A 15,551-nucleotide genomic window follows, 5' to 3' on the forward strand; every position below is an offset into this window, starting at 1 on the left:
TGTATACCTAAATGGTGGGCTGTATGCTTTTCTGCATTTGTTAGAATGGTTTCAGAGTTTGAATGCTTTGAGTTTAATATGCATTTTTCCTTCTTTACAGTTGCTGAAGTCAAGGAAGGACACCGTCCAACACAAACTCAACATCGCTTTCCAGAGTCCTTGCTTCTCACAAAAAAATCTTATCCTACCAGTAGTGGCCAAAATAATCAGCCTTCATCACCATTAGGTTCACAGTCCATACTAATGGCATCTCTACTGAAACCATCAGATACTAAGGATGGTGCGTTCAGCCGTCAGTACAATACTCCAGACAGTTTCAGAGAAGGGTTTGAAACTCGGGATGTAGAGGAGACTTCAAATGACCAAATACTGTCTAATGATAAAGAAATCATTAAAGTATTACCAACACAAAGCCAGTTTTCTCACCATTATAACACGCCCGACTCTTTTCGTGAAGGTGTTGAGACAGGAGATGAAGATGCATTTAATCTAACCCCTGACCTGTTTACCAAACAGTACAACACTCCTGATACATTCCGTAAAGGAATTGAATCGCGGGATATTAATATGGTTGAAACAGGAAAACAGACTCTCATGTCACCTGATGTTACTCTTCATGACTCGAATGATGATAATGAAATACCAGGTGATAACTCTGGCATGTTCCTAGGATTCCAGGATAGATGGACCATACCAGAAGATGAAATTTTACCAGAAGAATTCCTTGACCACACAAGAGAAGAGAGTAATTCAAGATTAAGTCCTGAATTGCAGCAGCGAGTAGGTCTGTATTACGATACAGACAGCAGATTTTATAGAGTTCCAGCAGTAGACACCATGTCAATGGATAATGATCAGAAACACAGAGGAGACTCAGAAGGAAGAGCATACACAGAGGGAGGCCTTGTTTATCTGCCAAAACAAAACAGAGGTAAGAAAATCTATGAATCCAAATAAAGCATGAATACACATAATCGCTTGGAAGAAATAAATTAAATTCAATTTCATGTTCTTCTGTGACTAACCTGCCAACTTTTGAAGTTCCATTCCAAATTCAACTTAGCATATGTTTAATTTTCCATGTCTTATTAATTGGATGTGAAACAAAGGCAACTGATGTTTGGCATTGTGTAACAGCCATTCTGCTCTTAAAGTTGTAGCTGAGTCGTTAGCTTCTTATTTTTGAGCTCCCGCATTGAAATTTTGATTGGTTTCTTGTGATCTTACTCAGTCTTTCCCAGCTTCCTGTCATAACCTTTCCAATTCATTAGTCATTGATCATCCTTCCATTAAATGTTAGTCTGAGCTTCTGACAGAATTAAACACAGACAAAATAATAAATAAAATGTTGGGTACTATAGTATTGTGGCTTCAATGCAGCAGACAAGTTGTGCCCTCTTATGAAGTACCATGAGGCAGGACCATATTTATATCACTTGTTACTTTGAATATAAACTGCCTTTAGATAACTTTGAATAATGTTTCAATTTCCTGTTACTCAGATTCTGGTGTACTGCCAAATTTTGGTGTCTTGGAACCTGATGATCTCCAGGATGTGCTTGATGATGGCTTAGATGCTCTGCTGGATGAGTATGATACACTGGATAGAGGATTCAAACGTAGGGAGCGACTGGATGTGAAGAAACCTGGACCTTTCTTCAGCACCAACAATTATGCCTTCCACCACAGTCCAGCATCTGAAGAGCACAACAATAAAGAAGTGAGTGTTTTTTTCCATCTTTTGAATGGTATTTTCATCCATTTTGGTTAATATTAGGATAGGACAAGAACTAATTAAAAATTGTAATTTTTCGAAATCAGCAAAATGTCCCCTCTTTTTTTCAGACTGGAGGCTTTTCAGGTGATTTGTCTTCTTCCATCGATACAGAAAAGGGTAAGTATTCTACCCTGTACATACCAGGGATATAATGAATAATCTGAAAAATTGTAAAACTGATACTAAGTCTTAAATTGTATTAGTCAATGGTCTTAAACTAGAATATCAATTGAAATTAATTTAAACAGTTATTATGTGAAATGTCTTTTATGAAGGTACTATATTACTTCTTTCTTTGTTTTGAACGTCAGCTATTGCCTTTCTAAAAAGTCTTAAAACTTGAATTTCCCTTATTTTCATTTAAAAGGGAGGGGAAAAAACCTTCTTTTGGATTCCATAGATTGAGCTATTTCCAGTTTGTAGACCCTTAATTCTGGATTCTCAGTTAGGAGGACTTTTATGTGTGAGAGAAAATGCTAGAAATTAGAGGAGCATTCTAAGACTTTTTAAAAACAGACCAGAGATAATGTTCAAAACAAATAAAGTACTAGTTTCAGCAGTTTCTTGGACTCAATGAACTTGGCGCTATTTTTGGGCCTATTTATAAAGAACTCTTGCAGATATTCATTTGATTCTGAGGTTATTTCGTGACATCCCAGCTTAAAGACAACACGTTCATGGGTAGATACGAATTTTGAAGATGGCAACTGTGGTCTGTTTGAAGATACTGCTTGGCATCTGCCTGAAGAGACAAAAGGAATAATGAGATACGTTAATCAGAATAGCCAATAACCCCCAGCTGAGATACAAGCAGCATACCAACCGAATGTAATCCTAGAGAGTTACGTCCAGTTGGTGACATTTTTGACGTTATTAACAAGGGAGGATTTGGGGTCACACATAAGAAAATGACATGATTATGTAACGGTTCATGATTCATTGTGCATTTTCTTGAAGTACAGGCTGATCATTGGAATGAAGAAATTCGTTTGGAACATTGAGATCGTGATTAATAAATTTTGGGGCTTGGTCGATTGTCTGGTATTATAAAGTCCAAGAATTTAGTAATCCCTGTTGTAACACACCATGGTTAGTACCCTTTTAAAATTAATTTTCTTTAAATAAAATATTCTGTAAACATCTACAAAGTCATATAAGCAAGGCAGTATTTAATCCGATTTATAGCCCTGGTCACCATTCAAAAATGTTACGTGTATACAGACTATATTTGTATGAATAAAATATATTTTTATTTTATTTAATCTATTCTGTTCCCACGTTTGTCTTCTCCACGTGTTTGCCCTTGTCTGTAGTTATACGAGTCGTTTACATAAAAAATGAAAAGGTTTCAATTTGTTAGCATGGTTTTCCTAAAAGCACTGATGATAAAGATATGAGAATAAAGCGGAGGTTAGCAAAATAAGTTGAAAGAGATGACGCACATCTACGTGGTACCATGGCTACCACGAAACGACCAGTTTGGTAACAACGCGTTATCTGCAACAGTGTTTTGTTCCTTTTGAAACGTTTGATAAGGGAACTCAACTTTCAGGATTATTAAAAAGGATTGCTTTGTGCGAGACGAGCATTCTGCTTTAGTAGTCATGCAACTGAGACGGTTTGCACGTGCTTGATGGCAGCTTTTGGCCTAGGAACAGCAACAGTATCGTTCAGTTGGAACGGTGATTTTAGCGTGGTTGTAAAAGTAAGGTGTTATAGGATTTGAGATTTTTCGCGGCGAGTACAATCAATAAAATCTTCTCGGGCAATCAGCCGCGTTAACTGGTTACCGTAGTAAACCGACGTTTCGGGAACAAACTCTGTCCCCATCTTCAGGTTTTGTTCCAGAAACGTCGGTTTACTACGGTAACCAGTTAACGCGGCTGATTGCCCGAGAAGATTTTATTGAAGTAAGGTGTTGCAAGCTAGGAAATCATTTTATACAACTTTATTAGCAAAAATGCTAAAAGCATTTATTGTTATATGAAGTGGTCGTAAAGATTGCCCGATCTAAATTAAAACTGAAATGGCATGACAATTTTTCGCAAAACTCCCCTGCCCACTGTGCACCGCTGTTGTTTGCTTTGGGGGACATTGGCCTGGGCCTGCAACTGACCGCTCTTCATCTAGTGCCTAGGCCAAGAATGCGTGGAGCTACACCTCCATTCCCCGCATACGTCATCATAGCGGTGTTCTTTGTTAAACTCCGCAGGGAACTCCGATGTTTACTTTAATTATAAATAAATAAACGTACTGAATATTTAGTTACTTTACAGATGTAGAAACGTCTTATATGCCTTCATCTGAACTCGTGCTTTATGTTAAAATAACCCAATACCGTCAGGATACAACACTTATTAAAGTATAGCCTGGTGTAGAAGTAACTTTCTGTGCTTGTCATCATGAGGTAGCTGGTTTGACTCTCGGCCAAGTTGCCGACTGTCCTGACTGAGATTTTTGTTTTCCGCAGTCTCTCCTAGCGAATGTCGGAATAGTACGTTCTAATACGTTATGACCACTTCCTACCAAATCCTTTACCTCTACTCCATGATTATCTTTCCCTCTCACTCGACATTACTGCAACAACTCGTACATTTATTATAATTTTCTTCGTGGTTGCGCGTTTTTTAATTGGATGATTTAGAAATTGGCTGGTAAATAACAAAGAATCAATCAGTTTTGTGCCAAACGAGATGTTTGGAATCAAGAAGCACGTCGTAAAATAGATTCTAGAGGAAAACTTTTACGTCCTTGAAAGTTCAACAGCGGTAACAGGTCGCCCGCCGTAGGTGACGATTTTTAACGATTCTTATTACCGAAGTTGTCAATTTATTTTTCTACAAGTGTTTCAATCAAAAGAAATATGTTGACACGTGCTAGGGGTACATTTGACTCAGTTGTTTCGTTTTTGTCCTCACACCTCCGACCCACTATGGTCTGACAGAGCTCGTTACTTCTCATAGTCGAGAGTCCTTTAGAGCCTAATGGTCACACAGCTGGCAAAGAAATTTCACTAACGTTATATGTAACATGAAAATTCGTTGCCATCTCGACAAGAGTCCGCCGTTTTGCCCTATCCGGAGCCAGTTTAGTGCAGTCCGTACTCTCGAATACTATTTCTTTAATGTCCATTTTAATATTATTCTTCCTTCTACTCTTAGGTCTCGTCCTTAAGATATTAAACCAAATCTGTATGAATTTCTCATGTTTGAAGCTTGATGCGTGTCACACAGTGATAGAGACTGCGGTTTGTCAAGTTGTTTCATGGTCTCAGGTTTAAAGTTTAAAGGATTATGAATGCCTAATGAACTTTAGACATCATTATGCCTACTGTAATTGCAATCGAATTAAAATCCCTCTAAATATGTATTTATTGTGTTTTATATTCTGTATTCAGCAGTAACATGTAATAAATCACGAGTTTCGTGTTGTGATTTTCAGTAATTGCAAAAATAGAGAGGTGAAATTATCGCAGCACAGTCTCATGATATTATTTACAGAATTCAATAAATAGTTAAGTTTCTTAATTTGCGTGGAAATTTTGAAAACCCATAGCCTCATTGGAAACACTTAGTCACCCGCTATGTAGATAGTTTATTCAAGAGCAACTTAGTAACCTTACGAAAGTTTGATTACCCATGAAATTCCTGTATCAGACTGATATTAAGTCGCTCTAATTTGTCTGCAGATGGCGATGACAAGAAGACAGACGAAGGCTCATCTCCTGTGTCAACCAGAGTTGGTAACAGTAAGCTTCCTAACAGCGTTGAAAATCAAGTAAGTTTCGTCACCATGTGCTTAACTGCTTTGGTGTATAGAATGTGATTGACGAGTCATTAAAACTGCAGTCAATAATAAGCAGCACACAGAGAAAGACGGAGACAATGGGCTTCTCCGAAACGTCGGTATCTAACTGCGAATCTACACGGCGTCAAAACTCAGAACGACGCCGTCACGTTTGGATAAGCGACCACTGCGAAAGAATGTGGCAGCACTAACGATGAACGTCCAAAAACCTTTGACCTTATGACATCTAAGCAACTCGACCCCACAATGGACAGATATCATTTGCTAGCTATGCGTGGGAGATCGATGTGAACTGAACCTCAGACAGACGACTTTCCTCTAATCAGCCAATAGAAATCACGGTATGAGCATTCAGCGTAGGTTGACTCTTAACGGGATGCAATATCTGAATTCCATGTAATATAGGCAATAATGAAAGATGACGAGTGTGATGAACTAGAACAAAATTAAGATTCGAGTGAGCTGTGATGTGCTGCAAACAAAAATAAAAGGAATGAATTTGTGGGAAGGAAACTCATATTCAAGAGCAGACTTTGTTGTAATGTTACTACTACATTATAAGAAGTAGGTCTATTGTAAAGCAGGTGTGATAATTAAGCAAAGTAATGTTTTGATATAACTTCGAAAATAAGAAGGAAACGAAACTATTAAATGGATAAGAATATAATAATATTTGATAACGATAATGGTGATTGGAAGGAGGAGACAGAAAAATGGCCTCATACTTCTGAAGTCGGTAGTCGGTGTGTATTAGCATTTATATTTTCAGGAAATGACTAATTGCGTTAATTCTATTCCCACCTCAGATATTCTTTTCTGCCGCCATGGAATCCTTGACGAAGGGGGTTTAAATACCTAGGACATATCGCCTCGGAATGAAGCGCAATAGCATGACTGTTACACCGATTTTTAATGATTCAGCCGATAATCGGCCCACATCATGGGCTGACATCAAAATTCGTGCAAAGAATATGATATTACATTAATGTGATTCAGAATCAGAATATTCTTAAAAATCTAGGCCTTCATTTTCATTTCAGCTTAATAAATTTTGGTGCTACATGCTTAGAAGTAAATTATTGTCAAAGTATAATGTTACATTGTGGAGATAAGAACCTACGTATTTACAAACTCTGATAAATATTTATGAAGATAATGCATTTAAACTTCAGGAGAGTGGGTCGCTTGTCGCCTACCAGAAAGACCTTCGGGTGCTTGAAGCAATGGAACCCACTTCGGAGTCTGGCCAATACGGACTAGTTGACACCACTTACGCTTATGTGGGTTTCAAGGATGGGTAAGTAAATCATAACAATATATTAAAACGTGCGTAACCTGTTTGTGTGTTTACGTCATGGTACTTAGTATAGCCTCAAGGGCAGACTTTAATTCTTATTAAACCGTGACGAAAATAAGAAATCGCCATGTTTCCGTTCTATGTATTCTCCCCTCAGCGTTATTCTTATGACTTTCATTCCTGACATATATTTTTCCCAGTTTTCTACTAGTCGAGGCCCAACGTCTCCAGGGAAGCGATATAAGCAGTCTGTTCACGTTCGTTGCTCCGTCTGCCTATTACAAGGAGCAGTCTTCTACGAAAATATTCACTTCGTCCTGTGGTTTTAGTGAACGCAATATGTAGAAAATAACATCTGTATTCGGGAAATATTCAAGCAGGGCTTATAATATTCGACGGCTATGTTTTGTGTCTGTCTATCTGTCGAGCAGAATAAGGTTGAAAATACAGACGCTCAATATACAAAGCTGGGCTGTAACATAATGAATTGGGCAGATCACGATTTTTTCAGGACATTTTCCGATAAGCTGTGTTATTTTCACTTTTTCCACCCTACATGAATCATAGTCGGGCATTAATGAATAAAAATGATTTTATGAATCGAAAAATATTCAGCATTGTAAACTGAGTGGAAATAAGAGTGGATAAGAAACATGAAAACATAATTTACTATAAAAATGTACAGTAAGAGCTAAAAATACATCTGAATATAAAATATCTTTAATGAGACCTGTGATACTGTTTCTGTAAGTTACTTTTTGTTCAAACTGAGACTTAAATGTTGTACTACCCGACAATTAGAATCGACGGTGTTCCGGGTTGTAACGCCGTTGAGCGTTTCGGAGGAACATACTGCTTCTATCGTCAGGTTGAAAGATGGAGACAGTATGTTCCTCCGAAACGTTGGTATTACCCCCAGATGACCAACATAGACATTTCCACAACCATGAGAACCTCGTGCTGCGTATTGTACGGTAGATCTTCGAAAAATATGGAGCTGATTTTATAGTAATTTTAAATGTGCGTTTCAGAATTCATACATGGGACCAGGGTGCTCATATAGTGAACGAGGTAGCCGATCTCTTGGGACTGGATAGAAGTGCACTCACTCACATTAGGTAAGTGCAACTGATAGCACAGTTGAGAGCTGTTTTAATATCCCATCTGCATCTAAGTCTTCCCTTCTAATATTCCAATTAAAAATTCTGGGTTCATTCTTCATCCCTGCTTTGGGTGCTCAATTCTACGCCATTCATCTCCCTTTATTTGGTCACTCTAATACAGCTGAAACCACACATTTCAGCGTAATATGAACAACTTTACTCGTTATGTTTGTTGGATGCAATTCTTAGCTTTCTTTCCGAACACCCTCCATTATATTATTTGCTTTATTTGTGTCGGTTTGTGACAACTGGATAGGTAAGAGTCTTTAGCTATTCCATTTGTTCGGAAATATGTGTTGCGAGCTTTGTTAAGTTAATTAAGAAATATGGTTAAGCTTTCTGTTTCGTTGTGTTTCAGAGTTGACAGAAATGAGGTGACCTTCAAAGTTGAACCAAACAGTTTAGGACTAAATGCATCAGACGTGGCTAAGAAAATTGGTACGTCTCATTGAATCTACGTAATATACGTGTATAAGTGTACAGTGTAGAAGCTGATCCTGCAGCTGTGGAAACCAAACTTTCTTTGCTGTCATTACATAATCATGGTACTTGAACAATTCTGTGTCACTTCATGGCCTCACAACCTATTCTCCTAAACAAAATTTTTATGCATTGTCCTATAGGTGGCACTTTCTCATGAGGTTTCCCAAACACAGTACTGTCACATTTCTTGTTTCCCCTATGTTTTGTGTTCTGAGCGTGTCTGATCTGTTGATTTATTGTCTTTGTGAAGAAAGAGACTTCTCCTCGTACGATGTTCTCCATTTCCTCGCCCTTGATACAGTTTAGTTTATAGACTTGTGGTCATCTGCAGTAAAGACCGAAGTTTGTACCTTACGAATCCGAAGTAAGATATGATTTAATCCCATTTTATGTCCTAGGTTTTCAAACAGGAAAAGTGACCTGAAAAGAAGCATTAAAAACTTTCGCTATTTGTGCGATTTCCCGAAACGTTATTTTAATTAGTTTGTGTTATCTTTACAGAGGTAATTAAGGATGAGCTGAAGAGGAGAGTACACGTGGAAGTGACAGCGGCGGGTGTGGGGGACAAGGTAAAGAGTGAACCAGAGTTATTTAAATTAGCCAACATTTGTAAGTAGGAAGACGGATTGTAGTGGAATCAAGAGTTAATTCTTTCCGAAGTCAGTTGTGCAGATGAAATCACAACAATTACTTCATGTTGTGCTTATTTTGAGTACATAGATAACCTTATTGATTATCTTTCTCAGAACACCCCATTCACAAAAGAACTCGTACACTTTTCATTGCGAAGTAATTTTATAATTGAATCCACGAGTTACCAAATGAATTCTCTGGTCATTTGGCCATAGCAAGATTGTGATTGTTATCAGATAGTATTAGCTCCTTTAGCATTTCTCAGATATTCAGTTAATAGAAATCTAAGCACTTTTAACGAAAACTGTAGGAAAAGAATGACAGTGAAGTAAAGTTGTGTTTCCTTAATTATTTTTTCTAATTTCATAAATCACGTGGCAATTCTTTCCTGAAGATGTGTGACATTTCATATTCCAGGAAAACTATCTTCGGGCTATGTAAAGTTCTCCAATGTTTCTGTTCGCCCCGATTTTTGCTATAAAAATAAGGGACAGTATAAAGGATCAGATGTTATTGGAACTTACATGTGTCTGGCTATTGTGTGTATGAACTGATGTGGTGAATATCATACCAAATTATTTATATTCTAGGAATCTGCATTGTATAGTAGTATGCTTGCTATTCTTATAGTACAGCATCTTTTATTACTGAGAAAAAGTAAGAATTTTCATCTATATAGACATTACTAAAGTACTAAATACTTTTACTTCCATCTTACGGGAAAAACGTGCTTGTAATTTATTATAGTGCAGCATGTGAAGAAAGAAAGATAAAACTTTGAGTTCATACAAAGTGTACCACATAGTCTAGAAGCCAATTAAAACCTACACTTTTTGCACTGCTAGAAGCGCCATGGTTTAGTGCCTTCTGGAATTCATAATGACCTTTTAATTGTCCTATGAGCGTCAGTGGTCCGTAGATCCTTCCTACTTATGCCCCAGGAGGCAGTCCCCACTTCACGTTACCCTCCATCCCACCCCCCAGTGATGCGGAGAGGGGGGCAACAATTTCCACGAAGCTCATATAAAGAGACATAGATATAAGCAGAAACATCAATAAAACCCCCACTCACATGAAACACAAAGGACACCTCTTGGTTTACTCTGTTGTTACCGTGGTAACCAGTTCTCAGAATTTCTGTTCCCATCATTACATCAAATATATTGTCATTTCCTGCATTACTAACGTTACAACTAGCAGACGCTTGACGTCGGTTTTCCGTCTTGTGCGGCATCACCGTGCTTGTCATATTTGGTTGCTTTGGATGGCGATATGACAGCAGTCTTCTTGACGCTCGGCATCTGCACGATATAGTATGTCGCGACGATCGGCGTCGGTTTGAAATCGTAGTGTCGTAAAACACCCGACTGTTTCGTTTGAAATATTGGGAATCATGTTTCATCGTGACTATTGTGTTTGCAAGAGACTATTAGCCGAATAGAAAATACATTGCCCCTGCAAAATACGGACATCCCGTCTTACAGATGAGTCGGAGAAGTTGCCGCGGCAGCACGGCGAGCTGAACGCTGCAGAGAGAAGCGAAATGCGCACGGGTATTTTCAGTCATTGTGGTCGCTCAGCACAGTGTTATCATAGTCTTTGGTAGGGAGAATTAATGGAAGAGTTTGAAAACAGAGTGCTTTTGGAGATATTTGAATCTAATTAGGATTCAGTAGCCTATATTTTGGAAAGACACCAGTAAATCAAAATTATATTTCTAGATGTTACAGAACGTATATGACAGGACGGATTTAGAATTAGGTCTTTCTGACACTGGAAAAGCTGTGTGTTACTGTGAACAGATTTTGAGTTTCGTTTGTTCATATTAATTGCCGACAGACGAAGCTCCCAACAGTCCTGAGTTTGAGCCTTGACACGGAACATAAGCTGTACGTGGCGACCTTCCTGATTTGTGGTGTGATAGCCGCAGTGCTGATCGCAGCCTCTGCCCTCTTCGTGATTCGTCGCCATGCCCGCTCCAGAGAGAAATTGCAGAGCCTTACCGCCCCCGAAACGGAGGCCAGCAGAGATTACCAGGTATCAAGTTGCCAGATGTGCTACTAAACTGTTGGAAGTTGTACGAGTTAACACGCAATTGTTATTTTTATTTCTGTGTTATTAAATTAATTTATATCTCTATTTTTCGCCCGTAATGGAGAAATTATCGTGACTATGTGAGATTTGAGGTTCTCATAGCGACGCGTATGAAGGTGGCTATTTTGTGGGAGAGATTTGGAGTTCTTACTGCGGCGAGTATAAAAACTATTGTTATTTGGGCTATTGTGCCGCGCTCGATCCCAGAACTCGACGGTGCTCCACAGGCCGCCTGATACATGTATTATTATAATATATGAAAAGAATTATATGATTTTGTTAGAATCCTTTCCCACAAGAATCACGTAGTTTACATAACACTGACACTAAGGTAAATATCACTCTGGGTAACTTTGCTCCGGAAGTGCTGGCTTCATTATACCGTCTGCTGATTGGGAGGTCACGTGTCGCACATGCGCAGTTATATATAAAACACACGTGTCACTTTCACCTGCCCCGACGATAATCAAGGATCGAACGTTGTCTGCGATAAACCGGAGTGACACGTTGTTACAGGAACTATGCCGCGCGAGGATGGCGACGAAGACCCAGCAGGACAAACCTGAGCCGATCCACGTAGGACAGAGGATAGCAAGTCTGTCCAGAGAGTCGGAGGGCTCCAACAACAGCCCTTCCTCCAGATCCAGCACCTCGTCCTGGTGAGTAGGGTGCTCTCGAGTAGGCCACCTGGAGACTAATAGGGTCCGTTTGTTTCATTATTCTGAGGTTATTTCGATATTGGCCTCGAAGTCAGCGCAAAAGTTGTCCCACGTTCTTTGGTTATCAGAACCGATATAATGAGTGGCTGTGCAGATAATGGCATACAGTCGTATTTTGCATTGCCCCTGTCTCACATTTGTTTACTGTATGTGTAATATGTTGTAAAGGTAAGGTTATTCTTGTGCTTTCGTGCTATGTCTTAAAGGCGTATACGAGAAGTGGAGTTCCATTTCTTCTTAACCCGGAATTATATTTATGCGATTGGCCAACTTAATGCTCCGGTCGCTTTACCACGCGGGAGAGAACCCCCGGTATCCTTTCGATGACATCCTGTGTTGGAGTGTAGCCAGTCGCTCTGTGGGCGACTTCTTTCTGCTATTACTGTTATTCTTGTTGCTGCTTCTCAGCGCAGTTTTCCCGAAATAAAGATGTAACTGTTGGGCGCCGTCGTAATTCATCTGAAAAATGTCTGCATTCTTTTGCCTTTTTGTTATACGTTATTACAAATATGTTTGATGTTTTAGAAAGAATTTATTATACTAATGGCGGCCAGTAGGCCCTATAAAGTACTCTCTAGACTGAATTATCATTTTTTTATTATTGGCACTTAAAATGGAACATGCTGTACCCTGTCCGAAGTTCAAAAAATGCTGTACATAGACTATGCCTTTCTGATTTTTATTTCTGATGGCGTCACGAATACGAAATAAAATATTCCAGTCCAGTTTCGTTTATTCTATAAGATGTTAAGTAATTCAGCCCTGAATATTTAGAAAGTATGTTTCTTCAAAACGCTGGTATCTGCGAACGAGTCCACATGGCGTCACAACCCAGAAAAATGTCGTCTTCTTCACCACCGTAAAAAATTCGGATCTCACAAGCAATTCTTAGTTTGCTTTTTTGGACGAAAGTTTGCCTAAATAAGACACTCTGAAGAGAACTTAATGCTGCCTCCTGTTGTACAAATGTTTCAGTCTTATGATGAAGCCACTATTTAGTGTATCATACCTGTGTGTATTTTCCACTAGTACGAATTCTACGTCCACATTTTAATTGTTGTCATACAATAATGTGTAGATATGTGTATGATCCAACAGCTTTGTTTTATACAGTAGTTACAAGGACAGGAGAAGCGACGGATACATGATGAGCACATGGACAGACAGACATGTTGCTACCATAAGACTAACTTTCCATATAAAATAAGGAAGCACATTAAGAATGTTTTATTTGCTGCCCCGCTACACGCCATGTAGGCCGTTTCGGGGGAGTGGAGGTATAGCTCCTCTCTTCCTTGACCTCGGCACTAGATGGGGGTGAGTGGTCAGCATCACGCCCTGGCTACGCTTTACCCCTGGGAAAGGACCCCGGTACCCATTGTAGAGGAGGGTGGGTGGGCCCCAGAGCCGGTCTGGACGCAGAGGCTAGAGGAAAAATCCTCTGCCCCCGTCGGGGATCGAACCCCAGTCGTCCAGCCCGTAGCTAGTCACTATACTGACTGAGCTATCCCGGCTCCCATTAAGAATACTACCCATTGAAATTCCCTAGTTATATAATATATATTCTGAAGTAGCAGTGGATACGCAGGAATGCTTCACTCTGAACGTAATCTCTGTTTTATGTTTGCAGGAGTGAGGAGCCAGCACTCACTAACATGGACATTTCAACTGGTCACATGGTTCTGGTAAGCACTGGCTTATTTTATCATGCGTAAGTATAATTTTTTTTAGGTAGGAACTGAATTTTTAAATATTATTTTAGATGATACGACTTTGTGCTTCTGTTTGTAGTCATATATGGAGGACCACTTGAAGAACAAGGATCGTCTGGAGCAGGAGTGGGTCGCCCTGTGCGCATACGAGGCAGAGCCCTGTGCAGCCACAGTAGCTCAGAAGGTAATTCAGATACACGTCCACTAGTGAATCATAACTTTATGGCTAAAATAAGAATTCACCCAAGTTGATTTCTTTCTACAGGCAGAAAATATGAAGAAAAATCGTTACCCAGAAGTTCTGCCATTTGACCATGCTCGAGTGGTACTCAATGATCTTGCTAACATGTCAGGTTCTGACTACATCAATGCATCCACAATTGTGAGTAACTTCCAAATGCCATTGGCCCTCATTAACCATCCTGGTATTTTTCTTATTTAACCTGCAGTTGGCAAAACCTTGGTAGGCTACTGTCAGGAGAGATTTCCCATACATTTCCTTGTACCAGTTGCAAAGAGATCTCTATGTTGACATCAACCATGTCTTTCACATTTGAATGGAATTTGTTTTCTATTATGTTGTCTGTAAGAAGCATGATAGTTGCAGTGTTTGATTCTTTATAATGTTGGTAGTTTAATGTTATTTCAGTACCATACAATTGATAATAATTTGTAGTCATAATAACAAAATTTCACTGTTATCTATTTGAAGTTTAAAATACTGAAATTTTGAATTAACTATGTTGAACTACTTCTGTTCATCTTAATTGCTTTGTGAGACAAGGTTTTTCTCTATATGTGATGTAAATATGAATAGTCTCTTGTTTTATCTGAGCTTATGTACATTGGATGCCCCATAGTACATTATCTGAGACTTGTAGAAAGTGAAATTAAGTGACAATATTTTCCTGATTGATTAACGATATGATTGTTCTTCCTTTCTGATATCAAATAAAGCCAAATATTTTTATACACAAAGCAGTGTAGACAATAAACATGTTAATCCAGTCAAATGTCGTATCAGCAGTTAGGACCCAATTAAAGGTCAAGTGACAAACTCTTTTATAGTGAAATTAGTATGTAGTATTTCTGGAATAATGACTGATGGGATAAAATTGAAGTACTAGGTGAAAACCTGCCCCATTGTAATTTTGTTCACCTTAACTGGGGCCCACCCAGCCTCCTATCCAATGGGTACAGGGGTCCTTTCCCAGGGGTAAAGCGTAGCCAGGGCGTGATGCTGACCACTCACCCCCATCTAGTGCCAAGGTCAAGGAAGAGAGGAGCTATACCTCCACTCACCCCAAACGCCTACATGGCATATAGTGAGACAGCTTTACTTTTTTATTATAAATCCCTTACAGATTGCACTGGAATTGTACCCAGGCCCTCACAGTGACAGGCCACCTATTTACAGAAATGATGCCATCTCTCTTCATATATGAAGCACAATGATACATGTTTATTGCAAATTCATACTGATCAGATATATTATACGTATTAACCCATTACAAGTCTCAATCTGATAAAATTTATTTTTATTTATGTATGCATTAATTTATTTAACAAGAATGATGTAAATAATGCCTATTCTGTGATTCCAAACTCAACACAGACAGATCATGACCCACGTAATCCGGCCTACATTGCAACTCAAGGTCCTCTGCCCCACACTGCTCCTGACTTCTGGCAGATGGTGTGGGAGCAGGGTAGTGTAGTGATGGTGATGCTCACACGCCTCACTGAGAATGGGACAGCTATGTGTCACCACTACTGGCCTGAGGAGGGATCCGAACTGTACCACATTTATGAGGTAAGGGATATCATTTGAAATTAGATCTGTACTCCTTTAAGTTATATTCCCTT

General features: G+C 39.1%; 1 protein-coding gene across 2 annotated transcripts in view; it reads left to right on the plus strand.

Annotated features, from left to right (window-relative positions):
• Positions 1-15,551, plus strand: part of IA-2 (tyrosine phosphatase IA-2) — a 62,629-nt gene that overhangs the window by 34,060 nt on the left and 13,018 nt on the right. For both annotated transcript variants that reach the window (XM_022061351.2, XM_022061349.2), the window contains exons 7-20: positions 101-931; positions 1,503-1,720; positions 1,846-1,894; positions 5,466-5,554; positions 6,757-6,881; positions 7,913-7,999; positions 8,403-8,482; positions 9,029-9,096; positions 11,000-11,197; positions 11,771-11,913; positions 13,604-13,658; positions 13,765-13,869; positions 13,951-14,067; positions 15,301-15,498. In XM_022061351.2, coding sequence (XP_021917043.1) covers positions 101-931; positions 1,503-1,720; positions 1,846-1,894; positions 5,466-5,554; positions 6,757-6,881; positions 7,913-7,999; positions 8,403-8,482; positions 9,029-9,096; positions 11,000-11,197; positions 11,771-11,913; positions 13,604-13,658; positions 13,765-13,869; positions 13,951-14,067; positions 15,301-15,498 — 2,363 coding nt within the window. The remainder of the gene's footprint in view (positions 1-100; positions 932-1,502; positions 1,721-1,845; positions 1,895-5,465; positions 5,555-6,756; positions 6,882-7,912; positions 8,000-8,402; positions 8,483-9,028; positions 9,097-10,999; positions 11,198-11,770; positions 11,914-13,603; positions 13,659-13,764; positions 13,870-13,950; positions 14,068-15,300; positions 15,499-15,551) is intronic.

The sequence above is a fragment of the Zootermopsis nevadensis genome, unplaced genomic scaffold, assembly GCF_977971745.1.
Source record: "Zootermopsis nevadensis isolate Lab colony 2312 unplaced genomic scaffold, Znev_1.0 Znev_ptg000027l, whole genome shotgun sequence".
Classification (NCBI taxonomy): domain Eukaryota; kingdom Metazoa; phylum Arthropoda; class Insecta; order Blattodea; family Termopsidae; genus Zootermopsis; species Zootermopsis nevadensis.